The sequence below is a fragment of the Coloeus monedula genome (genome assembly GCF_965178545.1).
Source record: "Coloeus monedula genome assembly, chromosome: 18".
Classification (NCBI taxonomy): Eukaryota; Metazoa; Chordata; class Aves; order Passeriformes; family Corvidae; genus Coloeus; species Coloeus monedula.
This window is the reverse complement of record NC_138798.1, coordinates 1,279,754-1,306,771: the sequence shown is the minus strand read 5'-3', so window position 1 is coordinate 1,306,771 and position 27,018 is coordinate 1,279,754. Positions and strand designations below refer to the sequence as shown.

The following is a 27,018-nucleotide window of genomic DNA, read 5'->3' as shown; positions in this document are numbered from 1 at the left end:
GAAAGCACATGCCAGAGCCCACGCTATCACCAGCACATTTCAATGCAGCCTCTCAGAAACCATGCAATGGGTTATCCAGTTGTGATCCCATCTTATTAAGGAAGAAATGAAAATCAAGTGTCACACGCTGTGTGCAGGCTGAGCCCTTATTAGAATCTGCAGCGCCTAAAATCCCATCCAGGTTTAGCCATTAGAGCGTGATTCCCTCCTTCATTAGAACGAGGGCAGAACAGGACAGCATTGAAAATTCAGGTTCATGATGCCCTTTCGACCCCAGCCTTCCTAACACATGCAGCCTCCCCTTTTCCTGCACAGATGTATGTCCAGAATCAGCCCCTGTTCTTCCAATTGCCTCTGAGACCTCTAGGAAGCCTGCAAGTATCCCATAGCTAATGTTCAGGATACTTCAGCTCTGACCACCAGTTTCTCTGTAATTCCAGAACATGAGCCTCATCCTCAGCAAATACTGACACAGCCCTTGGATCTGAGCACATTTAAATCAGCTGAAAATGTCTTGTCACATGTATTTTTATTTTAGCAAGACCAACCCCTTCCACACCCAATACAACATCTGGACAGTCCTGCAAATGATAAGCAAAAGCAAATAATTTAGTGGCTATGCTGTACCTGATGTGTCCAGAAAAGTCCTCAGTTGGGCTGAGAAGACAGTCATTCACATGGCATTGTGTAACTTCTCGCTGTGGTAACAGCAACACCGAGCTTTGTGCCATGATTGGGAGGATGGCTCGGAGCTGGCACCAGGAGCTGTAAACACCTCACCTCATCAGAGAGAGTGGCACACGGCCACTGCAACTGCAGAATGCACTGGGAACTTTTTAAGAGGAAGAATGGCAATTTATAGTCATTAATGCAAGCTCCTGCTTTGGAGACAGGTGCTGGGGGATGATCTGGGCCCAGTTTAGCTCACTCCCATCAGTGGAACATCACCACGTGCTTTCAGTGCTGCACTGCTGCCTCAGCCCAGCAGAAGGAAGCAGGGAACTCATTTCCCTTTGCATTGTCTGCTCCTTCCTCCCTCAGCACATTTTCTCTAGAGATAAACCAATCTCTTCTCATGGAAGCATTTCTCAAAACTAGGGTTCAGTGTGCAATGAGGAGGGTTTGGAAAGCAGCTAAAAACCCCTAAATGCCCTTTGCAAGTCCAGGGGATTTGGACACACCCACAGGGGTGTCTCCCACTGCCCAGATCTGACACTCAGGTGAGGCACCTGGAAAATTAACCATCCTTCTTCACCATCCTTCCTGAGCACCTTCCCTGAGGAGATTCACAGGCACAGGGATGGGAGCAGCCTTCTCCAGGGATGGGAATGATGGTCAGGCTAATGATGTGACAGCAAAGGAATGCCTGTGCAAAGCCCTGGTGTCATTGAAGCAAGCACACAACAGCAAGAAGCACTCCTGGCCATCCTCACCCTCTGCTACTGATCCCTGCTCCAGTGTCACTCCTTCCCCAGTGCTGGCACTGTGAGCATCCCAATGAACTCAGTCAGGGGGCAGGGAGCTGAGCAGGCAGACAGCTCATTCACCAGAGAAAGAAATGGATCCATTTTCACTCCTGGGCAGCAGAGACAGGGATGGCAGCTCTGTGTTAGCTTTAAACTGTCACAGAACTGCACCTTAGCAGTGCTTTAGCACATCAGGGACATTCATCAGCCCCTTCTGGGTTCAGCAAATGATTAAATTTGCTCCCTGGGATCCCCCTTGGCATTACTGTTGGGATGTTCTTTAGATTTTGCCTCATTCTTTTTATGGACATAGACATATTCCTCGCTATAAAGGAAGAGAAATACCCACAGAAAGAGATTACCATCCCTGGCTCCACAAGAACACATATTCTTTCCCATGAAGCACAAAACCCCCAGATTTCTGGGTATCTTCTGTAGAATTTTGAGGAAGCCTCAATTCAGAAATTATTTGGATTTTTTTTTCCATTACAGAGAAGTTTTTTATCTTATGAGCTTCCAGTCTTTCAGAAATACAAAGGGAGTGCAGGCAACAGTGGCTGTCCCACTGGGGCTTTCAGTATGGATGATTACAAATAGGCAAATAACACTGCAGAAACCTTGTTACTTCCCCAGATTCACATCAGAATGATGAATTGGCAGAATATGAAAGAGACAAATCCAGTAACTTCAACAGCTTTAGGTGAGTTTCGTACAATTCCTGGGAGAGGCAAGTCTGTTGTATCAGTTCTACATTCAGAATTCATCTTTGCCACATCTGTTTTTCGTATCAGAGGGAGATTAAAATTGTGCCTTGTCCCTTTATAACCAACACCAGCAGCACATGAACTGAACTCTACAGTTATTATTACAACTTTTAGTTTTGACAGTGCATGCTTCTGAGATTGTCCTGTATCCTGATTACCAGAGCAGAGCAGAAAAAGCACTTTCATTTTTAAAGTTGCTTCATCCTAAGGTGAAAAGGTCAGATAGATTCCAATGTCAGGAATAGTAAAACTGAGTTTAAATGACAGGACATGACTTCTTCATTTTCTATCAAAATGAAATGTTTAGACATTGCAGAGAACAAAAACATACATTTGCTGACTTAAATCAAGACTGTTTCCAAGATGGATCAAATTTTTTTGGGATGGAGTAAGGCAATTCAGCTGGTGAGATAAATCACATTATGGAAAACCATGGCATGAACTTAATCTTCACTGAACTCTCAAGGCACAAATTTATCAATTATGTTATACATTATATATTATATATTATATATTATATATATATAAAATACTGCACATTCTGGTTAGCCAGTTTACCAGATCACTGCTTTTCTAACAGGGGCTTGCTCTTCCCACTTTGTCCTGTCCCCAGTGCAGGAGGATTCCTCCTCTCCTGTCCTTCTCCTGCACTAATCCCCTGCAGCAAGCACAGGGTGAGCACTTGGCTTCCCCCGTCTGACCTGGTCAGTTTTTAGACCCAATGAGCCACAATGAACATCTCAACTCACTCTAAGCTTGGCTTAAACTTCAGAGATCACCGGGAAACTGGGATTCTTCCCATCCTTGATTTGAAAGTTTGGTGTATCCTTGCAGTGCCTCCATGGGGGCTCACGCCTTTGCCCTGCAGCTGTGAGGGTTCTCCTTTCCAGCTGAAAATGTGTGTGATCCCACGGATCCAGGAATGTGCTATAAGAGGAATACCCATGGACTGCCACTGCAGCACAGTGCTGAGATCTGCAGCACCGGAGCTGCCAGTGCTCAGCTACGGAGCAGATAAAATCCTGGACTCAATTTTCTCCCTTTGAGTTTTTACTCTGTCACTCCACTGACTTTAGAAGGATTCAACTTCTCCCTGAAGTGCACCAGTGTAAGGAAGAAAAGGAACAGCTGTTAAAAGTTTAATGCTTTAAAACACTGTCTGCTTCAGGCTACTTTAAATGCTCTGACGCTTCAGCTTCCGTAAAGCCTCTCACATGATTAAAACAACGTTATCTTGCCACTGATAAAACCACACTAAGTGTTATTGCAAGATTTCTTAGCCTGCAGCAATATTTTACAAATTGCCAGGTGTGCTGCTCTCCCCTCTAAAACACTCCAAAGTGTCAGAGCAGAGCAGCCAGCCCGGAGCTCTGCTGCGGCAGTGGCTGCCCCGCTCTGCAGCATCCCGGGGACAGCAAGGGGGGACCAACGCTCCTGCCCGGCCTCTCATGCCCAGCCAGACCCACAAGACCCTGCAGAGGACAAGTGCAGCGCCAGGCAAGCCCCCCACAGGCAGGACGGGCTGGAGAGCTTTGGGAAATGGGAACTGGCAGTGAGAGAGGCCCTGCAGGGCTCTGGGCACAGCACACAGCTCTGGGGTAATGCCCAGGCTGTGCCAAGGATGCCAGCAGCAGCAACCCCCTGAGCCCCACGAGAGCAAAAAGCCCACCTGCCGCGGCCCCAGGAGCACAAGGTGCTCTAGGAGGAAATCAGCTGAAGGTGCTTTGTTGGAAAAGCCACAAGTTTGGGTAACACACAGATTCGGAGTGGAGTCCTCTATGAAATACACAGCACAGCACAAAAAAGGGGCAGAGGAACTGAATCCTGTTCCCAGTGTTGGCACCAGTCACTGTGTGACTTCTGTCAAGTGGCTTCTGAGCAGAGCTCAGAATACTGGAACTTTCAGGTGTCTGATCAAACAAAAGGAACATAAAGGTGTTTTTGTTTCAGGGAAACCAAAATGCAGATTTTCAATTAACTCATCAAACTGAAAACCCAGAGCACTGGCAAGTGCTGCTTTGGAAAATTCCAGGCTTTGTTGAGCCTTGAAAAAAAAATGGCCATTTGGAAACAGAAATGTCTTTTCAAAATGAAAGATTAAAAGAAGCTGATTTTTCTTTTCTCCTCATTCTTGATTTAAATCACCTTGAGGGTTTATCCCTTACTAATAACTCAGCAAAATAAAGTATGCTCAAAAATCTCTCTTTTTTTTCCACTAATTCAGTAGGAGTTTTGCCATCTACAAGTGATCAGAACTTTAGAGCACTTTGCAATTTACACCTTAACTTTTCTGTGTCTCACAGTCCTCATTTGTGAAACAGAGCCTGTAACAACCTCCATTTTTTGGTGTGGTTACTCTGTCATGCTGGACCAAATGATTTCTGATAATCATTTGTCAATAAAAGTATCGTTTCAGTGGACTAAGTTCTGCTCTGACATATTCACCCAAGTTCAGGTAGGTGCAGTTAGGCACGAAATGAGCCAGTGCAGAGTTTGGACCAGCTCTTTAAAGTTCTTTGAAGTCTCAGATGAAAGAAGTGAGTAATAAATGTGGACCCTGAAATGAAAAGAAGAATGAGGTATCCTCATTGTGCAAGGAAAATGAGCTTAATCTCATTGTTAATCAACACCAAAAAACTAGCAATAAAAGCTAAGCCACGAAGACATAATCAATCTGTTAGATGCTACTTGACAGATGCATTGAAAAACAGCAACAGTAAAGACCCAGAGAAATGTAATCTTAGTCTTTATATTTCAATGGGCATCTTAAGCAGATTTTTCTTCCATTTTCTATTCACTGCTCTAACGCCCAGAGAACAGAAACTCTAATTACTGCTGCATGCTGAAGGCTGGCCAGTAATTATATATCTTTATCTTCATTAGATGCCCATGAACAAGGCTTGGCCTGAGACAGAGCAGGTAAACTGGAAGCTCAGAGAGACAGTTCCAATTAAGAGCTCACTTTAAACTGGCAACTCATTTTAGCTCTGCAGAAACCTCTCTGCTGCTGCAGAGGGGAGAGCAGGAGCCCAGAACGTCCTGATCTCTGCTGGTGACAGCCTGGTTTGACACAGGGCTGGCACTGACACCACTGTTAATGGTGTGCACATGAATAAGATTAAACTCACGAGCATTGATTGGTAGATTCATGTCCTTACAGGCAAAGACGGAAACTTCAGAAAGCAAAGCTGTTTACATCTTCCAAATGATATATTTGCTTTCAAAATCTTTTTTTCCAATTCACCAAAAAAAAATTAAATAGTAGATGAGTGAGCTTGTAAGGACTTAGTCCATTAACTCCCACAACATAAGGACAAATAATTTCCTTCTGTTTTTAAATCTCGATTAATCAAGTCCAACAATTTGCTATATTTAGCAGATTTACCAGATACAAAAGGGTTTCATAGAAGAAAAAAAACCCAAACCCTAAAGGTTACTACCAGTACAGTCAGAAAGACACATTCAATCAGAAGATACCAACATGGTGGCTGATCAGATAAACAGGAACACTGAGCAGATTCTAAAAGGGAAGCATAAAAAAACCTAAACTTTGAAATTGCTGGGGTTCATCTCATGTATAAGAAATTACCACAAAGGAATTATTTAAAACAAGTCCAATGAGCATAAAAATCGCCTTTTTTTTGTTGTTGTTAGAAAAGATCTTTAGAGATAGCTCAAGAAAGACCATTCACACCTCTGCCCAGCTCTATTTCTCCCTTACTCTGCCCCGAGCTGTCACTGGCTCTGTGACATGAAGCCACCAAACCTGGGTACGTCTCAAACTTCCAACAGTTTCCCATATGACAGTAACAAGAATCTACTCATTTGTGCCTACAGAGGCAAAAAACGCCCACCAGGAAGGGTGGCTTGGAGGTGCTGGGGCTCAGGGAGGCTTTGGAGCTCCACAGAGCCCTCAGCTGCTGCAGTGCACACCCGAAGGAGCCGGGGTGAGAGGCAGAACCCTCAGCGACCCAGGCAGCTCCTGGCAAGGCAAGCCTCCCAGAGGCCAAGTCCTCAATAAGGAGCAGTGCCCAAGAGTTAATGGGATAACAGCGATTCCCAGCAGCTGGGAGGGTGGCCTGGAGGGTTTGTAATCAGTTTGTGACATGCTGGTTATCTGGGAAAAAAAAAAAAAAAAAAATTCAATTTTAACTTTTATTTGTAGCCACATCTCTTGTTTCCTCTTCTCCAGTGACAGCCACAGAGGAGTTTGTGAAAAGATAAAAGCTGCTGCAGACAAGGCAAGTGTGTGTCACCGTGCTGGAATCCTCTGTGCCTTATCTGCCACCACCACCACTGCTGAGCAGCTCCTTCCACGTAATCATTCATCAAGCAGAGAGAAAGATGCACCATTTCTTACAAGATTTTAGTACTAATATTGGTACTTGCTGAAAGCCTTCAAGAAGCACCGATTTTCTTAAGGCTCCAGTCTGACCCTCCAATTTCAGTAGGAAAAAGGAAGTTAAAGGCACTCCTGCGAGCTCTCACCTCACCCTGGCCAGCAAAGCACACCCTGAGCCACGACTGAGAGCAGCAGTACAGCTGCCAACACTCCTGAACCTACACAGCCCATGGAACTGGAAAGGCAAAGGGACAGGGAACTCTGAAAACACTTGGAAAGTGGGAAGTGTCAGACAATCCCGAGCGTTTGACGAGCAGGATGGAAAACTGTGATTTTGTGTTTGGTTTGTTGCTTCACTGAACCGAGCTACACAGCAGTAACAGCAATCATAAATCCTGGTGTTCCAGCAGCAGAGCAGTCAGGAAAATAAAAGAACTCGTTCCATTAGAGAGCAGCACTGTTCTGCAGGGCCTGTGCCTTGGTGTGATGGAGCAGCCTGGTCCTACCTTAATGACGTCTTCATCTGATGATCTGCATTCCACAGATTCCACGAGATCAGTCACAGTCCCATCATCTTCCACAGAAACCACTTTGACTGGGACAGCCACTGTTTTCCCAGTGAGAATAGCTGTGTTCAGGATCTCTGCTTCCTAAGAGAAAAGAAAAAAAAGGGCCCTTTAGTATCTGTATTTTGCTATTAATGCATTAGTACCACCTAGACCGAGCTTTACTGTAATTCCTAATGCCTATGGCAAGAACGGCGTTCCAAGTGCAGCAGGCAGGAAAGGCAGATTTCCTCCCTGCAATCCTGGAACCAAACTCCCAGTTCTGATTCAGGGCTGCTGAGACCTGTCACGCCCTAATTGCTGTTTCAGGAATGCTCACCAAGTGCTAGAGCAGCCCAGCACCTGGGGAGTGACCCTGCACCACATAAACAAAGCACCTGGCTGTGGCAACAGCCTGAGCAGCACATTAAGTATCTTGATTATCACATAGAAATGTCTCAAGTCTTGCTGGTTTACCCACAAATCTGCTTTCTGGAAGTTTCCTACAAATCCTGACATTCTGTGCCTGGACACTCAGGCTGGCCACGCACATGGACACAGCTCGAGGGACGGCATTTAAGCTGCTCCTGGGGAGGCAATCTTGGCCAAGTCAGCACCTCAGAGGCTGTAAACAGTGGCACTGCCTCTCCTGACAGGTCACAGGGCTTCCTCTCAGGTAGAATTAGTTTAAGATTCAGGTCCTGTGTAAAGGACTGCGTGGAATCAGACCCTCCTCGGTTTTCTAGGATTTATCCTGGCTCTTGCTGGGCAAGCACTTACCCACAACTCTTTCTTTACCTTTTAAAGAGGCTTGTGCAAACCCAGCCTCTCCCAGAAAGACAAGGGATGCTGAGAGGGCCTGGGCTCTTTAAACGAAGTGAGCTCCGTGGGGAGCAGTGCCTGTGGCACCTCACTGCTGTGATGAGGATTATTGCAAAACACACTCCTCCCGTTTGATTCACCACTTCTTAGTTAAAAGTGCTGAGTTCTGATTATCTGAAGAGCATCAGACTAAACAGGGCTCTTTGTCACCTGGGTGTCACCTCTGTCTGGCACCACAGAACTGCTGGTCTCTGCCAAGACACTCAGAACACAAATTGCTGCCTGAGTCCTTCCACCCCTAATTGCAAGATCCTGCTCATTTCTGGAAAGGTCTCTGAGCCTTTCAGAGCTGTGCCTGTGAAGCTTGGACCATCCTGTCGAACAAGAGGCTCTTGATTTCAGCTGGCTCTTGTGCAATAAAGGCTTCCCAAGCCCCCCAAGTGCTAAATTCTCATTATCTAAATAGCTCCCACTATGAGCTGTGAGAGAGACCTGGTTTTACTCGTGGAAGACAAGAAAGTGGCAGATTGGAACCAAGTTACCAGAAGATGATGGCTGCTCCTACTGCCTCTTGGGCTAAAGGGGAGAAGCTGAGAGTTCTCTCCTCTAAAGCATTCAGATCAAAAAGACCTTTTCCTCTTACTTAAAGAAACAGACACACTTTATTCAGACTCAAAGTGATATTTAAAGAAAGAAAAAAAACCCTCCTGGTCACTTGATAGCTGCTTTGCTAAGGTTGCCCCATCCTCACCATGATCTTTAGGGAAGGGAGAAAGAGGATTTCACAAAAAGAGAACTTGAGAAGAAAATCCTCTCCCTCCCTCAGCACAAAAGCCCTTCAGATATTTTGAAATTATAATTCATACAAAGGCGAGAATATCTGCCTGTACAGTCAGGTCTGTCTTGAGCACGCATTTGTTCTCGGCGCAGAACATACTGCTCAAGCAACTGAGTTCTCAGATTTGCAATTAAGTTCCCAGTTCTTTGATTTTTTTCCCCATCTGTGCTTTGTACCAAAGCTACTGTATGCAGGTTACTCAGAAACTCTTGCTGCTCTCCTGTACGCTCCACAGAGCTGCAAATGGGGGCAGCTTGACAGAACAAACACTGTTGAGCATCCACTGTAATTACAGAATCCAGGTGCTATGTCCTGGTGTTAGTGATTTTTGGAAACACTTGGGCATGGATCTCCTTTCACTGGGACTATTCAAAGCCACACCACCTACCAAGCTGCTCACACCTCGTGCCAAGCTAAGAAGAGCTGCTCCCCCAAGCAGGAACAGCTCACTCCCTCCCGTGCATCCATTACAGTCTGACCCTTGCAATTATTTCATAAAGCAAAGGGAAGTTTAATAACCAAGCCTTTGAAACAGGGTGATTAATGAGGTCTGCTTACCAAAGGCAAATGTAATTTCCCCTGGTAAGAGCCAGTAACTGAGAATAATTCTCAAAAACGCCATGAATTTCTTTAGAGTCTCCGAGTTTTCCAGTGCTAGCTTTGGATATTCCGAGCACAGAGTGCACCTGATCCAGCTGTGCCCTGCCCCTGTATGGAACGCCTGTACAGCTGGGCTGTGGTGCCCCAGCTGTTCCTGCCACTGCCCTGCTCTCCTGGGCCATGGCACATCTGATGCACCGGGAACTGCTGCGTGTCCAGGGCCCCCCTGGCTGCACAGCTCGGTGGCACAGCCTCAGTCCTGCCCCAGAGCCCCGTGGGAGGCTGCAGCCTGGCAGCTCTGTGCTTAAATAATCACAGCACTCACAAGCACGAGACGAGCACGTTCCTCCCTGACTGAGGTAAGGAAGCGAATACATCTTGTCTCTACCTGAAATCAAAGATCCCAGATTCAAAGTTTTGTAGCTTTTGTCTGGAGCCACACCCCAGAGCCATGTTCAGAAACACAGAGTTTTCAGAACTGTGCATGGTCTGTACCCCTGCAATGAGCAAGACAGGATGGGTGTTGCTGCTTCTCAGACCATCACAAAAATCTCCAAAACAATCTTTGTCCCCTGTCTCTCCCAAAGAAATGAGGGAGGTGAGGGGCAAGAAGGAATGCCGGGGGTTCATGCAAATGGCTGAGGTGGTTCTCTGACTTTCACTCAACAGCTGCTTGTTCAGTGTCAGGAAAGCAAAGCCACCCAGCAGGTCTCTGCAGCAGGAGGAGGGGCAGAGTAGGCTGGCACTGGGCTGAAACTGGGCTGGCACTGGGGTGGAATTGGGCTGGCACTGGGCTGACCTGCCCTGCAGACACTGAGCTGGATATTCTGCTGGCAGAGATTTCAGTACATCCACGTGGAAGGACTCGAGGATGATTTCTTTGGGCACCTGGTTTGTATCTCACCCCTGAACAGAGAGCAGTAATAACCATTTACACCAACTTACACAGCAGGGGCACAGCGAAATGCTCCTTCAGGCATTTGTTTAATGGCCAGAAAGGGCTGAGCGTTCCCCTGCTGAAAGCACATGAAAATTACTTCATTTTGAGGAAACGAACATGATACTTATTTAGCTACACTGAGATTTACAGGGCAGAGCCTCAGCATGTAAAAGCTATAAATCTAAATAGTTACTAATTTAAAACTGTTGCTTTTTGCTGCTTGAGTGAAAAAGGAATCTCCTGAAGAAATATTATGTTCTTTATCTATAACTAACATAGATTACAGGAGAGAAGGTGTCAGGGCACTTCAGGGTGGGAATAGTTATGCTTTTGCACAGCTGCAGCCAAACAGTCTCACTGTTAAAAGTTGATTCCCTCAGCAGCTATTAAAAAGATGCTGAACTTTCTCTAACTATTAACACTGCATATCTCTATAATTCACTTACACTGAGCCCCTCCAATAATAAAATGAAATAATAATCAGAGAAAAACATGTCTCTCCTTGTATTAGAAATGGAAGACCAGGTAATCTTTACTCTGAAACTGCTACCATGGTAAATAAATAGTAATACTTTAAAGAAGATGCTGGAGTGAGTGTTCTTTGCTTACTGAAGAGATTCATATTAAATAACTGAGCATATTAAGCCCTCCAGCAGAAACATATTCAGAAGATGTACACAGTAAGCATCTATTTAAGTTGAAATGCAGAAGTGAATACCTATTAGTTTTTTCAATTTTAATAGGTAGCTTCCCTGAAATTTAATTTCCCTTCAGACATCTTTTGCCTTGTATTTCCTAGGGTGAATAAAAAGGACTTTAACAATATCTTTATACATCTTTCTGAATTTCTGTTTCTGCCCCCACTTGTCTGTGTATACACAGTATTTCCTAATGTTTGAATGTGGGTGTATATATATATATATATATATATACTTTTTGAAGAAATAAATGTATGGCCAACTCATGTTTAGCTTTGATTCAGCTGCACCTGAACTCCACTCTCAGTTCAGTACACAAGGAGCTCCTTCCTGAACCTCCTGACTCCGAGGGAGGCTCCCCTGACAGCTCTGTGTGACCCTGTCTGTAAATACTCAAGAGCACCTTGCCACTGAATCCCATCAAACCACATTTACCATCGGACTTTGTTAACTCACTGCCTTAATTATCAATAAAATATTGTTGCTTTTCTCTTGCATGTGAAGTGCATCATTCCACCCACCACACTCCCACCCTTCAGGAGGAGAAGTGCTTGTCCCACTACAATACACAGGGAAAAAAGGATTGGCAAGTCCCCACGACACTGTAATTCATGTTCTAGGAGCACAGCAGATCTCCAGTGACGTTCTTCACTCCAGCAGTGGAATGTATTTTTGCAGGCTAAAGATTGAATTTCAGAAATCAAGCGTGTCCCTCTCTGGTTTCCATAGGTATTTTGGCTTTTGGGTTACGTACAGACTGCAATCAGGAAGAGAATAAACTGATCCCTGAAATCTCCTGAAGTCCAAAGCATGCCACAAATGAGAATGAACAGCTGCCTGGAAATCCCTCTCATTTGACATTCCTTAACGTTCTCTATTCTCCTCTTTTTTACATGTTTTCTATTAATCATGTAAAGCATTGATACAGGGTACCACCTTGAATCTTTTCACTATTTAACTAAAAAAAGACCTAGATTGTCCTCCTCTTCAGCTAGCAGCCATCTTGCTCATATCAGAGGATCCATGCTTCACTCATGCATAACTAATTTCAAATCTTATTTAGCATCAAGTCTCAGAATTAAGAAGCTAAGTGACAGCTGTTTAATTAACTCCTTAAGCTGATTAGAAAGCATTACAGAAATCCCCCCAAGGAAGAGTTTATAACTGTCAAGAGAGCCCAAGGCCATGTTAATGCTTCTGTTTAAATTTAGTAAGCTTCTAAACCAATAAAGTCTAAATGCTTGACGTTCTCATGGATGGGGTCAAACCCAGCTTTTTTCCCCCTGTTACCACTGCAAGGGTAGGAAACAAAACGAGTGACAGAGGAGGGATTTGAAAAGCTGGGAAGCAGCAGCTGAACAATGGAGCCCAGAGCTGCCTCTCTCCACAGGAGCTGCTGAGGGTCCGTGCACCACCCCTCGATTATTTGGGATTAGTGCTGAGCGCTGGACTAAAGCTGAGCTTGCACCTGAAATGCAGAGTCATCTCCCAGCCTTGTGGCTGCAAGGAAAAAGGGTTTGTTCATCGGTTCTTAAAACCTAAATCCACCTTTAATGATAAGATTATGGCAGCTGAAGTACAAGTTTTAGAAGCAGCTGGTGGGGCTAGATACAAGGTGGTGCAGAGAAACCTAAATTGCTCCAAAGCAGATTTCCTCACTGTAGTATGTTATTGTCAGCTCTGAGCTTGAAAACAGCACGAAACATATAAAATATAATTCTGATTTCCTTATTTCCCCTGTTGTTTTCAGGTTCTTTAGGATGCACTGGAAAAAATATTGAAAAATTAGCTGCAATTCTTCTGTGTCCAAAAAAATAAAGGAACAGTGGCCAGAAATAACCCACATTAATTTGTGAGACCTTTAACATAAACAGGAAAGTTGAAAGTACAAGCTGAAATACTGCAAGTATGAGAAACGATGGTGAAACCTGAATGTGCAAATGTGAAAAGACTTACATGAACTTCAAGGTTAAATGTTTGGTTTAATGTGGGCACCTTTCATCATGCAGAATGAAATCTGAAGTCTCTGGGAATGGGAGAGAGGAGGGGGGATATAAGGGAATTAATCACGTTTAATTCAAGCACTTGCTACTTAATCAGTTTCCTTTTTTGCTCAGTAAGGCAGGAGAGCTGCACGGTCAGATGTGCTGACACAGGGTTAAAAAGGAGCATCCACAGAAACCCAAATGCTAGTTTCTCTGGATAGATCTACCTGCTGACTCCAACTCTTCCACACAGCAGAGAGAGAAGGGAAAATGGATTTTTTTAATGGTAAAATGTGATTGCAAAACCGTTGTTTAGAAAGGAGTGGGTGGCAGAATCAATGCTTGAATATATTTTTCATCCTTTCTCCTTCAGCCTGTGATTCCTTGAATAATTTAGACTCCATGTGATGGGGGGTGACACCTCCAGCCACGCTCTCACTTCTCCTCACTGGGGCAGAATCAATGCAGGGAGCAGATGTGGCAAGGACGAGTGGTGAAACAAAACCCCAAATATACACAAAGCCCAGCAATCCCAATTTTCCAGTTAAACCACAGAGAACAGCCAATGGCTGGATTGTGCTGTAGGGAAAAAGCAACATGAGATAATCAGAGAGACTCTCTGCCCCTCCTACTGTCACACACGAAGCATTCAGGAAAAATACCTAATTATATATAATCTCAGACTTAACTTTTGCAAAGCCTTTAAGCTATTTTATATTCTCACTAACGAACTTTCATCTCGATATAGATAGAATCTATGGCTAAGGCTGGAGGAGGGGGTGGGGAAGAAAAGCTAAATATATAAGACAGTGCTGGGCGTAGTAAACAGGGAGAGAAGGAGCCAAACGAGAGGCAGGTGGTACAAAGGAAAAGTGGCATCATTAGAAGATGACCAGCAGCGAGAGGTTTCTCATTACACAGCCCATGATGTTCAGTAAAAAGCTCAAGAAGGAAAGAAATGCATCTCAGCAGCCAAGTGCAGGTGCTGCTGTACCTGCCCCAGCAGAGCCAGGCTGCTGCCCAGGCTGGTAATTCCCTTGTTTCCCAGGGGTGCGTGGTAAAGACGGGCAATCCCACCTGCCTGGCATTGCAGGATGCAACTCCACATCTTTAAGTGATGAGAAAAGCCAGGAAATAAATCATCTCATTCCCAGGGAGAGAAAAACACCTTTGCCTGTTGTGTCCCTTTTCCACACCTTTGTCTGTCTCAGTGGCTCAGCTGGAATGGCTCAGAACAGGGATCTTTGTTTTGTTTTGTGTTTGTGCAGTGTCCAGCCCACAGCTCGAAGCCGAGGTCAGGCTGCTGCTCCAGCTAACAACAGGGAACAGTTTCCTTGCAGGTAAAACATGGCAAACACAACAAATGCAAGAACAAAGTCACGGTGAGGGCTGCTGCCTCCTTTCTCGGGGCTCGTTGTTATTTACAGCTCTGCTGCTGGGATAAAGGCACCCAAGGGTTTAAGGTGTCTCACAGTGACTTCCCAGAGCTGAAATGTGTAATTTCAAACCTGTAGTTTCTGTATTTGTGGGAGCAAACAGCACACAGGCAAACTGTCTGGAGAGAGCAATGAGCTGCTCAGCACTGGGACAGGCTGTGTACATTACCAGCAAAGCCACCAGGCTGTACTGGGTCTCCTCCACACCCTGACAGCTGGGGAGGAAAACCCTCCCATGGGAGTTCATGTTCTTCCTAGCTGTAGAGGCAATGTAAATTTAATTTGTCTCAGGTTTAAGATGACGAAGTCCCTTTGATGTGTAACATTTAGGAATCGTGTTAGCATCCTTCTGGGGAGCCGTCCTTTGGTGTCTGGGTGGTTTGCAGTGCTAAGTAGGCTACCACCATCCCAGGGAGCTGTCATGTACCTTCACTGCTTATCAAAGTCAGACCCAGGAAGCCTGAGAGTTGGCAGGCTGTGGTTCTTCAGAGACATTGCTAATTAATTCACAGGCCCCAAACTGTAACTCCATGAAGCTGTGTGTGCATACTTGATTTTGATCCAGACAGGCTGCTTTAGCTGATAATCAACAAGGTTTGCTCTTAAAAGCAAACAAACAAACGTATTTGGGGAGGATTTCTTCTTGGCTCTCCCTAAGCAGGCTGCCAGTACTGTCAGACACCATCACAGGAGGGAAATCCTCACAGGAGACCTTCCAGAGGAGCAGAGCTGGGAATCTGGCCTCAGGTACAGGCAAACACTGTGTCCGATGCCACTCAATTGCTGAGGCTGGGGAGACTGGTAGGGACATGTCAGGCAGAATTAGCTAAAGCCAATCAGAATTTCACACATGGGGTCAGTGTCTCGGGGCCACACTGATGTGCCAGCAGGAAGGCTCTTTTGATTCTCGGGCCTGCAGCTGGGAAGCCTAATGCAGAGGTTTGGTGCCCGCAGGGGGCTTGGGAGCTCTGCGAGGGGTGGACTATGGGATGCGATGTAGGGATTTCCAGCAACAAAATGAAAACTCTGGGGTATCACTTCAAAGAAAAGATGCCAACGAGACTCTGGCAATGCAGTTTAGCAGAGTAAATATTTGGTGGGATGTGTAGGAGAGCCAGCGTGACGGGGGTCAGACTGACTGAACAGCTCTGCTTTCATGGAGGGAAGCATTAACAATCCCCAAACAAATCACTAGCCTTGTTTAATATGTTCTTTTAAAATTCTGTTTCTTTCACAGCTTGGTGCTGTCATTCCCAGGCTGTATTCCCAGCTGCACACGAATCCTTCCCATCTTCCACCCTGTGCTAACCCCGTGTGCTCCGTGGTCCAAAGGGAATCCTACGGACACAGCTGGGGAACCCTTTCCCCATCTGCCACCGGCTCCTTGGGGCCTGGCCAACAAGGAGCACCTCAGAGCAACCCTTGGGATGCAGAAATACCCAGCAGAGCAATTTGACAGGTTTTATTTTGTCGTTCTCTGCTTTCCAGAGCCAGACAGCCCCAAAATCTGCATAATTCCCTGGCTGCACACTCGCTGCTCTCCCGTCCTGCTGCCCCGGGGGTGACGGGCAGGGGCACTCAGGGCTCGGTGCCACCAGGCACCCCCACCCGCCCTGCTCTGGCCACCAGCGCATTTCTGCACTGTCACAGGCAGCAAGGGACCAGCTGGGAGAGAGCTGAGGCTGGGAAGGATGGGAGAGGTGGAGTGGGAAGGAATCCAAGGCACAGAACAGGGGAAGGGGACAGGGAAGGATGGGGACCCGCAGCTTCTCCAGGGAAGGGCAGCTGCTGATGAGAGAATCCACAGGTCCCACTTCCCTTCGTAAAGGATGCAGGACTTGGGGAAGGTCTGCGCAATGTGGGACACGCAGCAAAGGCTGGGCACGGCTGGGAACAGAGGCTGCTGTGGTAGCAGAGCCCTCCCTGCTCCCACACTCCATTATCCATCCATTATCCATCCACTATCCATCCATTATCCATCGTTGCCCTCCCAAGGGAGCCTGTTTGTGCACAGGCCAGAACTGGATACTACAGATCAGGAACACATGGACGAGTCAGTGGTCACAGAGCTGCAGGAACTTCCTTGGAAAAGCATTGCTACATATCCAGGATGCCAGGGGTGTAAATGATGGGCGTTTGTGTTACTGGGGAACAGAGCTCCTATGGAAGGCTTCCCCAGACCTGGACTGTGTGGGAATCAGGCCCCGTCAGAGCCCTCTGAGAAATGCAGAAGAGCTGGAACAAAAGGAGATTCAGTGGTTTGTTTTCTGAATAAGTTTAGATTTTCCTATTGTTTTACCAACAGACACGTTCTCAGCTGAAAACAACTTCGGTGTAGTCTCTAACTTGTGACTGCACATCTGCTGGGCTCTGCCTGCCGGTGCTTTACACGGCTCTGCTTGTACTCGGGAGCGAAACACTCCATTAGCTCCCATCGCAGGCTGCCACGAGCCTGCCTCGGTGCTCGGTTTCCGTGTGCCACACGCCTGCGGTGACCCTGGCAGCCGAGGGCCGGCCAGAGGCAGCAGTGCCTGGGAGCGGATGCCCGCAGCTCCCCGGGCTCCTCCTGCCCCGGGAGCTGTCCCCAGCCGGGCACACGCTGCCGCTGCCTCACGGTCACCTCGCAGTCCCTGGCGTGCTGCCCCTTCCTCCCAAGCTGCTCCATTATATCCTACCATTTTCCCAGCTTTTAATGTGTACCAGTCACCTCTTCCACCGGCACGTCCGCTGCTTCCCGTGACGCCCGCAGAGCTGGGTACTTTACAGCCCTCTTTAGCTGCTGTCACAGTGATTACAGGATGCTGCAAATCTCCAGCAGCCACGTTTGTTCCTCTCCTCCCATCTCCCACAGCTTTGGTTTCACTCTGGGAGGTTTAGCCAGACCTGCTAGTAAAGCAGGCAAATCCAGGTGCACACAGAAACATAGAGGTTGAAAGAGACCTCTAAAATCATGAAATCGATTTATCAACGCATTCATCAATTCTGACTTGATTTTGCCATCATTTTAGAAATTCTGCTGTTGCTCTTGCAGTTTTCCAGAGGGGAAAGCTGAGCAGCAGTGAGGTTATGAGCTGCCCAAGCCTCCCCTGGCAAAGCCAGCAGCGATACCTGGAGCTCTGCCATCCCACTTCCCTGCTGCATGCGGAAAATCCTGATAGCAACATCAATGATGTACCAAATGTGGTGGCAAGACAAGGAGAAAATGATGCAGTGACAATAAGACAGCACATTTGCAGGGATGAAATCTGCCCAAAAGTGGCCATCAATGTAAACTCCTGTGGCAGAGCCACAGAGCAAGGACCAAACAAGTTTTTCACTTTTCTAAAAAGAAGAAAAAGGAAAAGGAAAAGAGAACTCGTGTTCCCCAGGTCACTGAGCAGAGGAGAAGTGACTAAACTGCCTGCTCCAAAATTCCCATCCAGACTGGCCAGGCAGTTTGCATAGCACAGTCGTACTTAGGAATGTCAGGCAATAGGCAGCCTGAGCTAAATTGGGACCATCACAGGGGCCCTGGAAAGCTGCCTCCAACCCAACAATTCATTCATGAGCAGACTAAGGGCAGAGCAGCGGGGCAGCCTGCAGCCAGCGGGCTCTGCTGGCTTCGTAATTAGCTCTTCATCTGAGCTTTAAACAGAAACACAAAAATAAACAAAGGGGACATGCAGAAAAAATATGATGTTCCAGCTCCCATATGGCAAATGGGGCCAAAGTCTGCTCTGAGACATGTGACCGTGACCTTCGTGAGGACATCATGATGGTCAGGACAGAATTTGGGTCACAACACGTCCTTAGAAAAAATCCATGGCAGTGAGTGGACAAGTGAGTGGTCCCTGCCTGCAGAGGCTGCACCCTCCTGCCACTGTGGCTAAACTCATCACCCCTCGTGCTGAGAGGGGATTCACACCCTATTTTAGGCACAAAAGTGGGCGAGAGCCATTTAGCCCCGTGTACTTTGGTTATAACACTGCTGTCCCTGCAGCTGAGGAGCCACAAACTTCAGCTCTCTGCACGTGGGCTTGGGAAGAAAATGATGATTTTAATTTTTTTTAACAGAGCACACCAACTGAAGTTTTATTTCTAACAATCTCCCTAGTTACAAATTCCGTGCCCATAGAGGTATTTTTGTGCCTGGACTTCAGTGGCACTACTTACTTAGAACTTTTCCTCTATGATTAGCCGGTGGCAACAAGTGCCAGGACTGTGAGATATGAATGGGTGCAACTTTGCTGATTTGGCAGATGTGCCAAGGAAGTAACCTGTACATTTGACTCCCCTGCCACAGATAAAGGCTATGGTAAAGGGCAGCATCAGAACCTGAATGAAGATAGAATATTTTTAGGTCTGGAAGCAGGCTGAGAAAGAAAGTAGTGAGCCTGCAAGCTCTGCTTTGATCATTTAGCCTTTACAGATTTGTGACAAATTGTTTTTTCTGCATGAATCTGAACTGATACAGATTTACATGAGTAGTTAACAAGTAATACCAATTGGGAAATAAAACCCCTAACAGCACCACAGAAAAGCAATAAACTTAAGAAGCAGTTAGACAGACAGAAGGATGATCACAAATGCTTCACAACAGGAAAAAAAAAAATAATACCAGAGAAAAGAATGGTTGGACACTTATAAAGCTGGTTGTGGCAGGCTGAAAGCAGGGAATCCAAAAAGCCATTAGAAAAAAGACATGAAGAATCTTGTAATAATATCCTGGGGAACATGCTTGCCTCAGACTCAATGCCCTTAAGACTGTATTGTGTGTTCTTTTACTGTTGTTTAATGCCTAATCCTTCAGGAACGATTGGTAGAGAACTCGTGTTGGTATCAGCCGAATGTTCCCAAGGAAATAAATCTGGACTTGACATCAAATTACGTATTTTGTACCCAGGACATCTGAAGTCTTTTCCTAATCTGGTGCATACAGAGATCTGCACCCAATAATTCTTTTGATGTCAGTGCAAGGGTAACAGTTTCATTTGCTTCCTCCAGCTCCTTCTCATGTTAAATATGAGGAAAAACCCCCCTGTGAATAAAGCCCTGTGCTCAGAACTGTTCACTCCATAACGGTTATGAAGTCATGAACCTGAACAGTTCCAGGCTGCACCACCCACCCTGACAGATAAATAAATAATTTGTGGTGTTGGATGACTGCACGGGAGGCTGTTCCCAAGGTCAGACACCCAGCAAGGGCTGGGGCTCATTCTGGATCTGCTGACTTCAACTGCAAACTTGTCACTGCTTTTAATGAGAGCAAACCCGATGGCAAAGAGCTCACCTGCCTTCCTGTCATGTGAGAGCCCACGAGCTGAAACAAATCCAACTGCAAGTACCTCAAGGTCTTTTGTTTTGGTTTTTTTTTTGAAAATTCTGAAAGTTAATAAATATCTGCTTGAGGAATGAGTTTTTTCCAGATAAGTTATGCAGGGGTAAGTTTACAGTTCAGAAGGAAGGGGAAGGTGAGGATTGATAGTTGATAAAGCACTTGATCTGATAAATAACTGCCTCAGACCTGGTGTGCCCATTTATCACCCTGTTCACAGCCCTCCCCAGACATCAGGTCTGGCAGGAGCCCAGCTGATAAATGGCTGCAGGGGGCTCGGGACTGCTGTGTGACAAGCTTATTTATTGGGTTAAAAAGGAAGACAAAAGCCTTTAAATGGCAATAATAAATGCTTCTTCTTCAAGATACTGCCAGACACATTGGACCGACATCATCTGACTTTTGCTTTTATTTGGTCAGGTTTTCTTGTTTGTTCAGAATTTACTGTGAGCTCGAGGCCCTGCAGCCAAAATCCGTACAAAGCTCCTGACCTACCTTGGCAAAGGACAGCTCTGCTCAACAAAAGCCTCTTTCCCAGAATCAGTTACTGTGGTGGCTTACTCTGACTTCAGCAAGACCCACTTTGAGCTGAGTTGGTAACTTAGGAGGAGTCAGATGGTGATCACAATCTCGCCACATTCGGAGCTTTTTTATGCCTTTCTGCTTTCCTCTTCAGGAATTTCCCCCGATGCCTCCAGCATTTCAACTCCCTCATCGCAAAAAGCAAATCATCCCTTTTGATTTCCTTTTCTAACCTGCTTGAATTGTTTCCTGTGCATGTCCAGGACAGCTGAGAAGGGCCCCACAGGGACCAAAAAGGTGATGCAAGAAAAAAAGACGAGTGAGAGAGGCTACAATAGGAATTCACAAGAGGATCAGTGGTCTGGTGAAACAGAACCAAGACCAGAGATTCGTGGTCTTCCATCACAAGTGAAAAGGGAAAGTTATCAGATGGCAGGGCTCAAAACAAAGAGAAGACTATGTTTTCCCATTTAATGTAGCTGCATCAGGAAATTCACGGCTACAGAAAGCAGGAATGTTTATATGGATTGACCTCCACTGCAATTTAAAGAGAAATCAAATTAATTAATGGAAGAAAGAAGTGGATCACACCTCTAGATCACAACCACGCTGAGCTGCACAGCTGGAAAGCAGCTTCCTTTGCTCTCACATCATTCCTCTGGCACCTGCTCTCAGCCACTGGCGCAGAAATGGATCAGAACAATCCCTGGCCTCAGCCAGAGGGATTCTCTCAGCAGAAACCCCACTCTAGTTACTGGAACTGTACTATAAAAGAAGAATTAAAGCTTCTTCCCATTGAATTGTTCCTCTACTGTCCTGCGTTTAGGGACTCAGTTTGCAGATAGACTTGAAGAATTGTACTGGTTAATGGAATGGATTTTGGCATTAGTGGAAAATATAAGCCCTCAATATCAAATATTAAATTATTCCTGATTAATTCTTTTATGGGCTTGGACTTGCAACTGATTTATTACTCCTGGATAATTACTTCTGTGGTAACTGTGCCTTTGATTTTTAATTAACCATACAAAGTTTCTCATTCAAATCTAATATTACCTTTGTTAACAGTGTCAACTCTCTGTTTAGGGATTCTGCTCACATTAAACTGTATGCTCAGAAATTAAAATCTGCTTTTCCACAACTGTGTGAACAGATTCCATACAAGGCTTATTTATTCTACATAATTATCTACAAAAATACTGTTTCTGCTATCCTGAGCCCTGCTGTCTGCCAAATAACCCCTTTCTCTTCACAGCACTGCTCTCTCCTCCCGTCATCCCAGCTCACACAGAGACCTGTCACAGAATCCCAGACTGGTTTGGGTTGGAAGGGACCTCAAAGCTCCTCTCATTCCACCCCCTGCCACAGGCAGGGATGCCTTCCACTATCCCAGGTTGCCCAAAAAGTCAAAGCACAACATTTTCAAACTTGTATGCCTTTACTCGCCTAGATTCTTCTTTACAGATGTAATTAAGTGAATTTACTCCATTAAAATTCAGCAGAAGTGTGCTGCCTGGGAATTGCCTGCTGAGCAGTTTCAGTGATCAGGCTCCTTGTAATTCAGAGTCTGGGTATGAATTTGGGTGTCACACCTGAACCATTCACATCAGAATCTGGTCCTTGCTTTGAAAATGTCAGGATTTCTACTTTAACTTCCTTGTAATGAGATTCACATTTACCCATGGTGAGAGGTTTGTGACAGGCTTCCAAGGTTTTGGCAGGTCCACATACCTGTTTCGACTCAAAAAGAGACACAACCTCCTAGCAGTGCATGGCTTAATGGAAATGATTGGTAAAGCTCCCTATAATCAAATTAAAAGGTCTATTTTTCCACTACCTAACATTTTTACAAAGGTTATTCTGGGAATATTGGACATTCTCCTGTTTGACCTGCTAGCTAAATGCAACTGTGCAGAGCAAATCACCCAGCTGCAACCTCATCTCTTGTGTTTGTTACATCAGCTCTACTTCATTTGGGAGCTTTTCCATCCTAATTGCTAAGCCCTTCACAGGAGCAGGCTGATACTGAAGGGCTTTTTGCCCTTCTTGCATTAAATAACTTTGATTTTAGGGAGGACAAATTAAGACTTTTGTAATCCATGTCACGTCCTGCCATTTTTCAGTCTATTTTGCTGTCTATGACCCCTGCCCCCGCAGAGATGAGGTTCAGAACAAGTTTAAGGAATAGGGCAGCAATTACCAAGTGGAACCCAAGGACTCACAAAGGAAGGAGAGCTGACCTAGACACAGACTCCTGCTTCAGCCACAAATGCCCTGAAAGGGCTGAAGAACAGGTCTGAACTCTAACTAAGCTTCTCTGTGTGTAGCAAAAGGATCATAATCCTCCAGCCTGTGGGGTATTAGGCAACTGTAATGCAATTCACTCCCTGCTGTGCTGAGGAACATATTAAAATACATATATATATATATATATATATGTATGAAAAACTAAGTATGTGAGTGCTGCTGATTGTCAATTCTCACAAATACTAAAGGATTTCTGAGAACCTGCAAAGATCTGGCAGAATTTCTAGATATTTTAAAGCTTTCAACTATTTTCCATTAGGATTCTCAGAGGAGTTCAACTGAGAATCAAAAGCTTTGCACAGAAACATAAAAAATGCAGACACAGGAATGACGTGCTGCTGCTCCACCTCCCCTGGCTGGCACCTCAAGGAACTGAGATCAGGAACACCAGGGCTCAAGCTGTGCCCTGATTCTGCCCAGCCACTGAGTGGCACCTGCCTGCACCCCAGAGAAAAGGATGCTACAACTTACTCCATGGTTAAAACCAAGAAAATGGAGTCTAAAAAAATAATTATGTTGTGCTTGAGGAAATATGGAAATGACCATGAGCTGCTGCATTTAACAGACTTTTTGAAATTAAATTATTTGTATTCAAATATGTGCAAAACCAATGATCATTTTTGGGTTTGATCAGCTCAACCTGTTCTTTGGGGAAATTAATTTGATGCTCTGGGTATAAACACTCTTTCAAAATGCTCACTGTGAAGCAATGTTTTCCTCCTGCTCTCCTTAGCACCAAAGCAATTTTCAAAGCATTCCCATTGATAACACAAACAAAACAGACGGACCATTTCACGAGGAGGACCCGAAATTGCAATCAGAGAAGTAATACTTAAAACACAATTTAATCCATATTCATCACCAGGCCACACGTGGGTGGTGTGCAGAGACTTCAGGCAGGACCAGGTATTTATGACTGCTGAAGACTGCAGGTAAATACACCGCAGCCTCAGGCCAAAGAGGGTTTGCTCAGCCACCCCCTGACCACAGCAAATGCAAAGAGTGGCAGAAGCTCATCTGCAACAAACTGATACAATCTATTTCTAATTAAAAAACGGGAAAAGCATTTAGAGTCTCCTAATACGGGTATGATCCTGGCAGAACTCAGTGTCAGCTCCAGGGGCGGCACATTTCAGGTCCTCAGGCAGTGCTGTTCAAGAGGGGGGATGCTGCCACTGGAAATGGACACCTCTGCAGGGTGGCTGGGATTGATGCTGGGGCTGACCTTTGCTGCCTTCAAGAGGAGCGAGTCCCACAGAACATCTCCCATCTGCAGCGTGCAGAGGGGACAGCTGTGCTCAGAGCAGCCTCGTGGCACGGGGCACAGGGGGCACAGGGGGCACAGGGGGCACTCAGTCCATGCCCTGTCCCCGCCTGTGACAGGAACAGCCCATCGGGCAGCCCAGAGGACGGAGGGGATTAAACCCCCATGGCCTGTGACGTGGACAAGATGTGGGTCTGAAATCCCTGCTGGGAAAAGGAGAAATGTGAGCCAAGGAGCAGTGGCAGGGGAGCCCTTCTCCTGCAGGAGCTGCAACAGCACCAAAACTCCGTGTCAGGGCTGTGGAAGAGGAGCACGACAGAGCTTCCCTGAGGAACCAACCCTGGCTGCCACAGCCCTCCCCTCTGCTGCCTCTCAGCTCCCCTGGGACCCATCGGTCCTGCTGAGCCAGCAGGGAGTGAAGAACATTTATTGGGTCATTTTTCTGCTGAGGCAGCTGAAATGGCTCAGTTTTGGGTCTGGCACGTGCTGAGCTATCAGCCAGGTTGGGACAGAGATTCCTGACTGGGATAGGCACAGATAACACTAAACCTTTAAAATAAAAATTGGAAAAGACTCCTGAGAACTGAGACGTTCTCTCATGTGCTCAGCACCAGCCAGCACGTCCATCTCCAAGGCAGCTCCCAGCTGAAGGGTCTAAGGAGGCTGAAGTAGGATCCTTGCAGGGAAAAGGGGCCAGGCCATGTCCTGTCCATCTCCGATCTTCAGAAAAGCAGAGAGTGAAGTTTGAACTTCTGCCTTCCCCATGTATCACAGAACTTAATTTCCTTCCCAGCTGGTCTCTAATGTCCAGAATTATCAGTATCAATATCCTCATTCAATTCCTTCTGTAATTGCTTGGGGATATTAAGTGCTGCCAATATTGGGGTCATTATTAACCCCAGGCAAAATGTGCACTGGAAGACCACAAACCTTGATTCTTGCCTTGTTACCATAGTTACACCTGACCAAGAGGTGACACCTGAACTCGGCCTTCAGACTCTAAGTGATGAAGAACTAAAGAATCTCAGAAAATGAAATGACAGCATTTGAAGAAGAAAAGGTCAAGCACACTCATGGGAAAATCTTAAAAGCTTAGGATCACACTATTAATTTCTATAAACAACTTGTTATCAACCTGCCTACACAGATCTGATGAGATTATTCTTGCCAGCTCTTGATCATGATACTGTGCAATTGCATATTGAAAAGTTCTGTCTTTGATCACAGGGAGCACAGCCATTACAGATAATGTACACACTGCACGCCTACTAATCTTATTCTGATTTTTCCTGGGAAATGAGCAGTTCTGAAACATGCATCTCAAATCAGGAAACTTCCACTATCGCCGAATAAGCAGAAAACAGGTATTAATCGATTTTAAATCTGACAAAATTATTAATACCAATACTTACACCCCCAGATTTCTCCATCTGTCAAAATATTACAGCAATTGCAGCAGTTACAGATGTGTAACTGCTGGGCCTGAACACAAAGTTACTGCTAAAGTTTGGTGAGCACTTCAGAGAGCAGTGCTGTACTAACGCACACTAAGGGTGTTTTAGTTCACATGTCCAAACTTCTTCCTCTGCTGAGGTAAGAGACTGATGAGTACGGCTTGATTTACAAACCCATGGGTCTTGAAGGAGACAAACAGTGGTATTCATTTCCTTGATTTTCATTAAAATGACATTAAAGCCCAAGGGATGTGTTTTAGTGACAAAACACACGACATCTGTGTTGGGAATTTTTACAGCTGCTGGAGAAGCTGCTGAGGTTGGCAAAGGCTCGTCCCCCTCTGTGTTCCACAGCTGAATTAAAGGAGTGTCAGCCAAAGCAGTCAGAAACCAGGATTTAGATCAGTCTGAGCCCAGCCAGTGTCTGTCACGCAGTCTCCACTCTCTTTTAGGTGTGACATACGTTACTTCACTGTTGTCACAGAGTGTTTCATGCTAGGCTAGATGTGAATTTTTGAAAAAGAAAAGAAACTTTGAAATCAGACACGTCATTTCAGATTTATTCCCAGCACGGAGAAGATGACCAGTCTCTGAAAGAAAGGAAGGCCCAAAAAGTCATTCAGAAAATGGACACACCTGGCTTATTCTGTGCTTGAAGGATATTTTGTTGTTGTTTTGGGGTTTGTTTTAATCAAAGCTACACAAAAACAAATAATGCTTCAGAAAAGCATGAAACTTTTCACCTAATGTTACCCTTCCTTTTGATGTTATAAATTTCTTTGTCTTCTTTCTTTCCTCCACACAAACCACGCTCCTGGATGTCTGAGTGTATCTCAGTCTCTCAGTTTAGAATTCCAACATTCAGAAAGCTGAGGAGGAGAAACTTACTCCAGTCCCAGATAAATCAGCCTGGCAGCCATGTGACCCCAGTAATTTCAGAGGAGTTCTCCTTGTGCACTGGAGGATGTCAGCCCTGCATCCTGGAAAGTTTGTATATCCTAAGAAGTTTGCATTCTGCACAGATCCACATTCCATTATAAAGCAGATCTTTTACAACACACCTTGCGGGGCAAACATGGGTGCCATGAATCTGAAAAGCCAACCTGTCAATCCAGAGCCAGTGTGTTCATTTTCCTGAATAGCTTTCAAGGACATATACTATAAATCTGTGAAAGGAGAGCTACTTACAGGTCTGGGATTTATAGAAAGTGCTGCCTATTTGTGCTCTGTCTTCTGTCAATAGCATTAAGATTTGCAGTTTGCACTGAATTATCCAATGACCTAAATCCTAGCAAGCTATCAAAATCTGTTCCCTAGATAAAGTCATGCTCGAGTTTGATACATTTATCAGTGCCAGACACACAGCACTGCTTACAAGCACGGCAATTTCTCAAGTCTTCTTCAACAGCAGACAAAAGGGAGGTACAAATGAATTACAACCATTCACTCCAATGGTTTAAAATAATTATCGCCCATTGGAAACAAAAGAATACAATTCCTGCCTCCTGATTTCACACAAACTCCTGGGTATAATGAGGCACTGTTTATTTACCTAATGTGAAGCATCCAAATGTTACGCTGACAGCTCCAGAATGATTTATTGTTCTTCCATTATGCTGAATACTTGGGCTAGATCATACCTCATTATACAAAATATAATCCATTGCCAGTCAGCTGAATAAGACTTGACCTGGGAGAGGCAGGGGTTTGCTAAGTGTCAA

The 27,018-nt window shown here is 45.5% G+C and overlaps 1 protein-coding gene across 1 annotated transcript in view; it reads right to left on the bottom strand.

Moving 5' to 3' along the window:
- Nucleotides 1-27,018, bottom strand: part of TMEM132D (transmembrane protein 132D) — a gene marked incomplete at both ends in the record, with an annotated part of 204,564 nt that overhangs the window by 28,168 nt on the left and 149,378 nt on the right. The window contains one exon of the mRNA XM_082293258.1: nucleotides 7,079-7,222. Within this exon, the coding sequence (XP_082149384.1) occupies nucleotides 7,079-7,222 (144 nt within the window). The remainder of the gene's footprint in view (nucleotides 1-7,078; nucleotides 7,223-27,018) is intronic.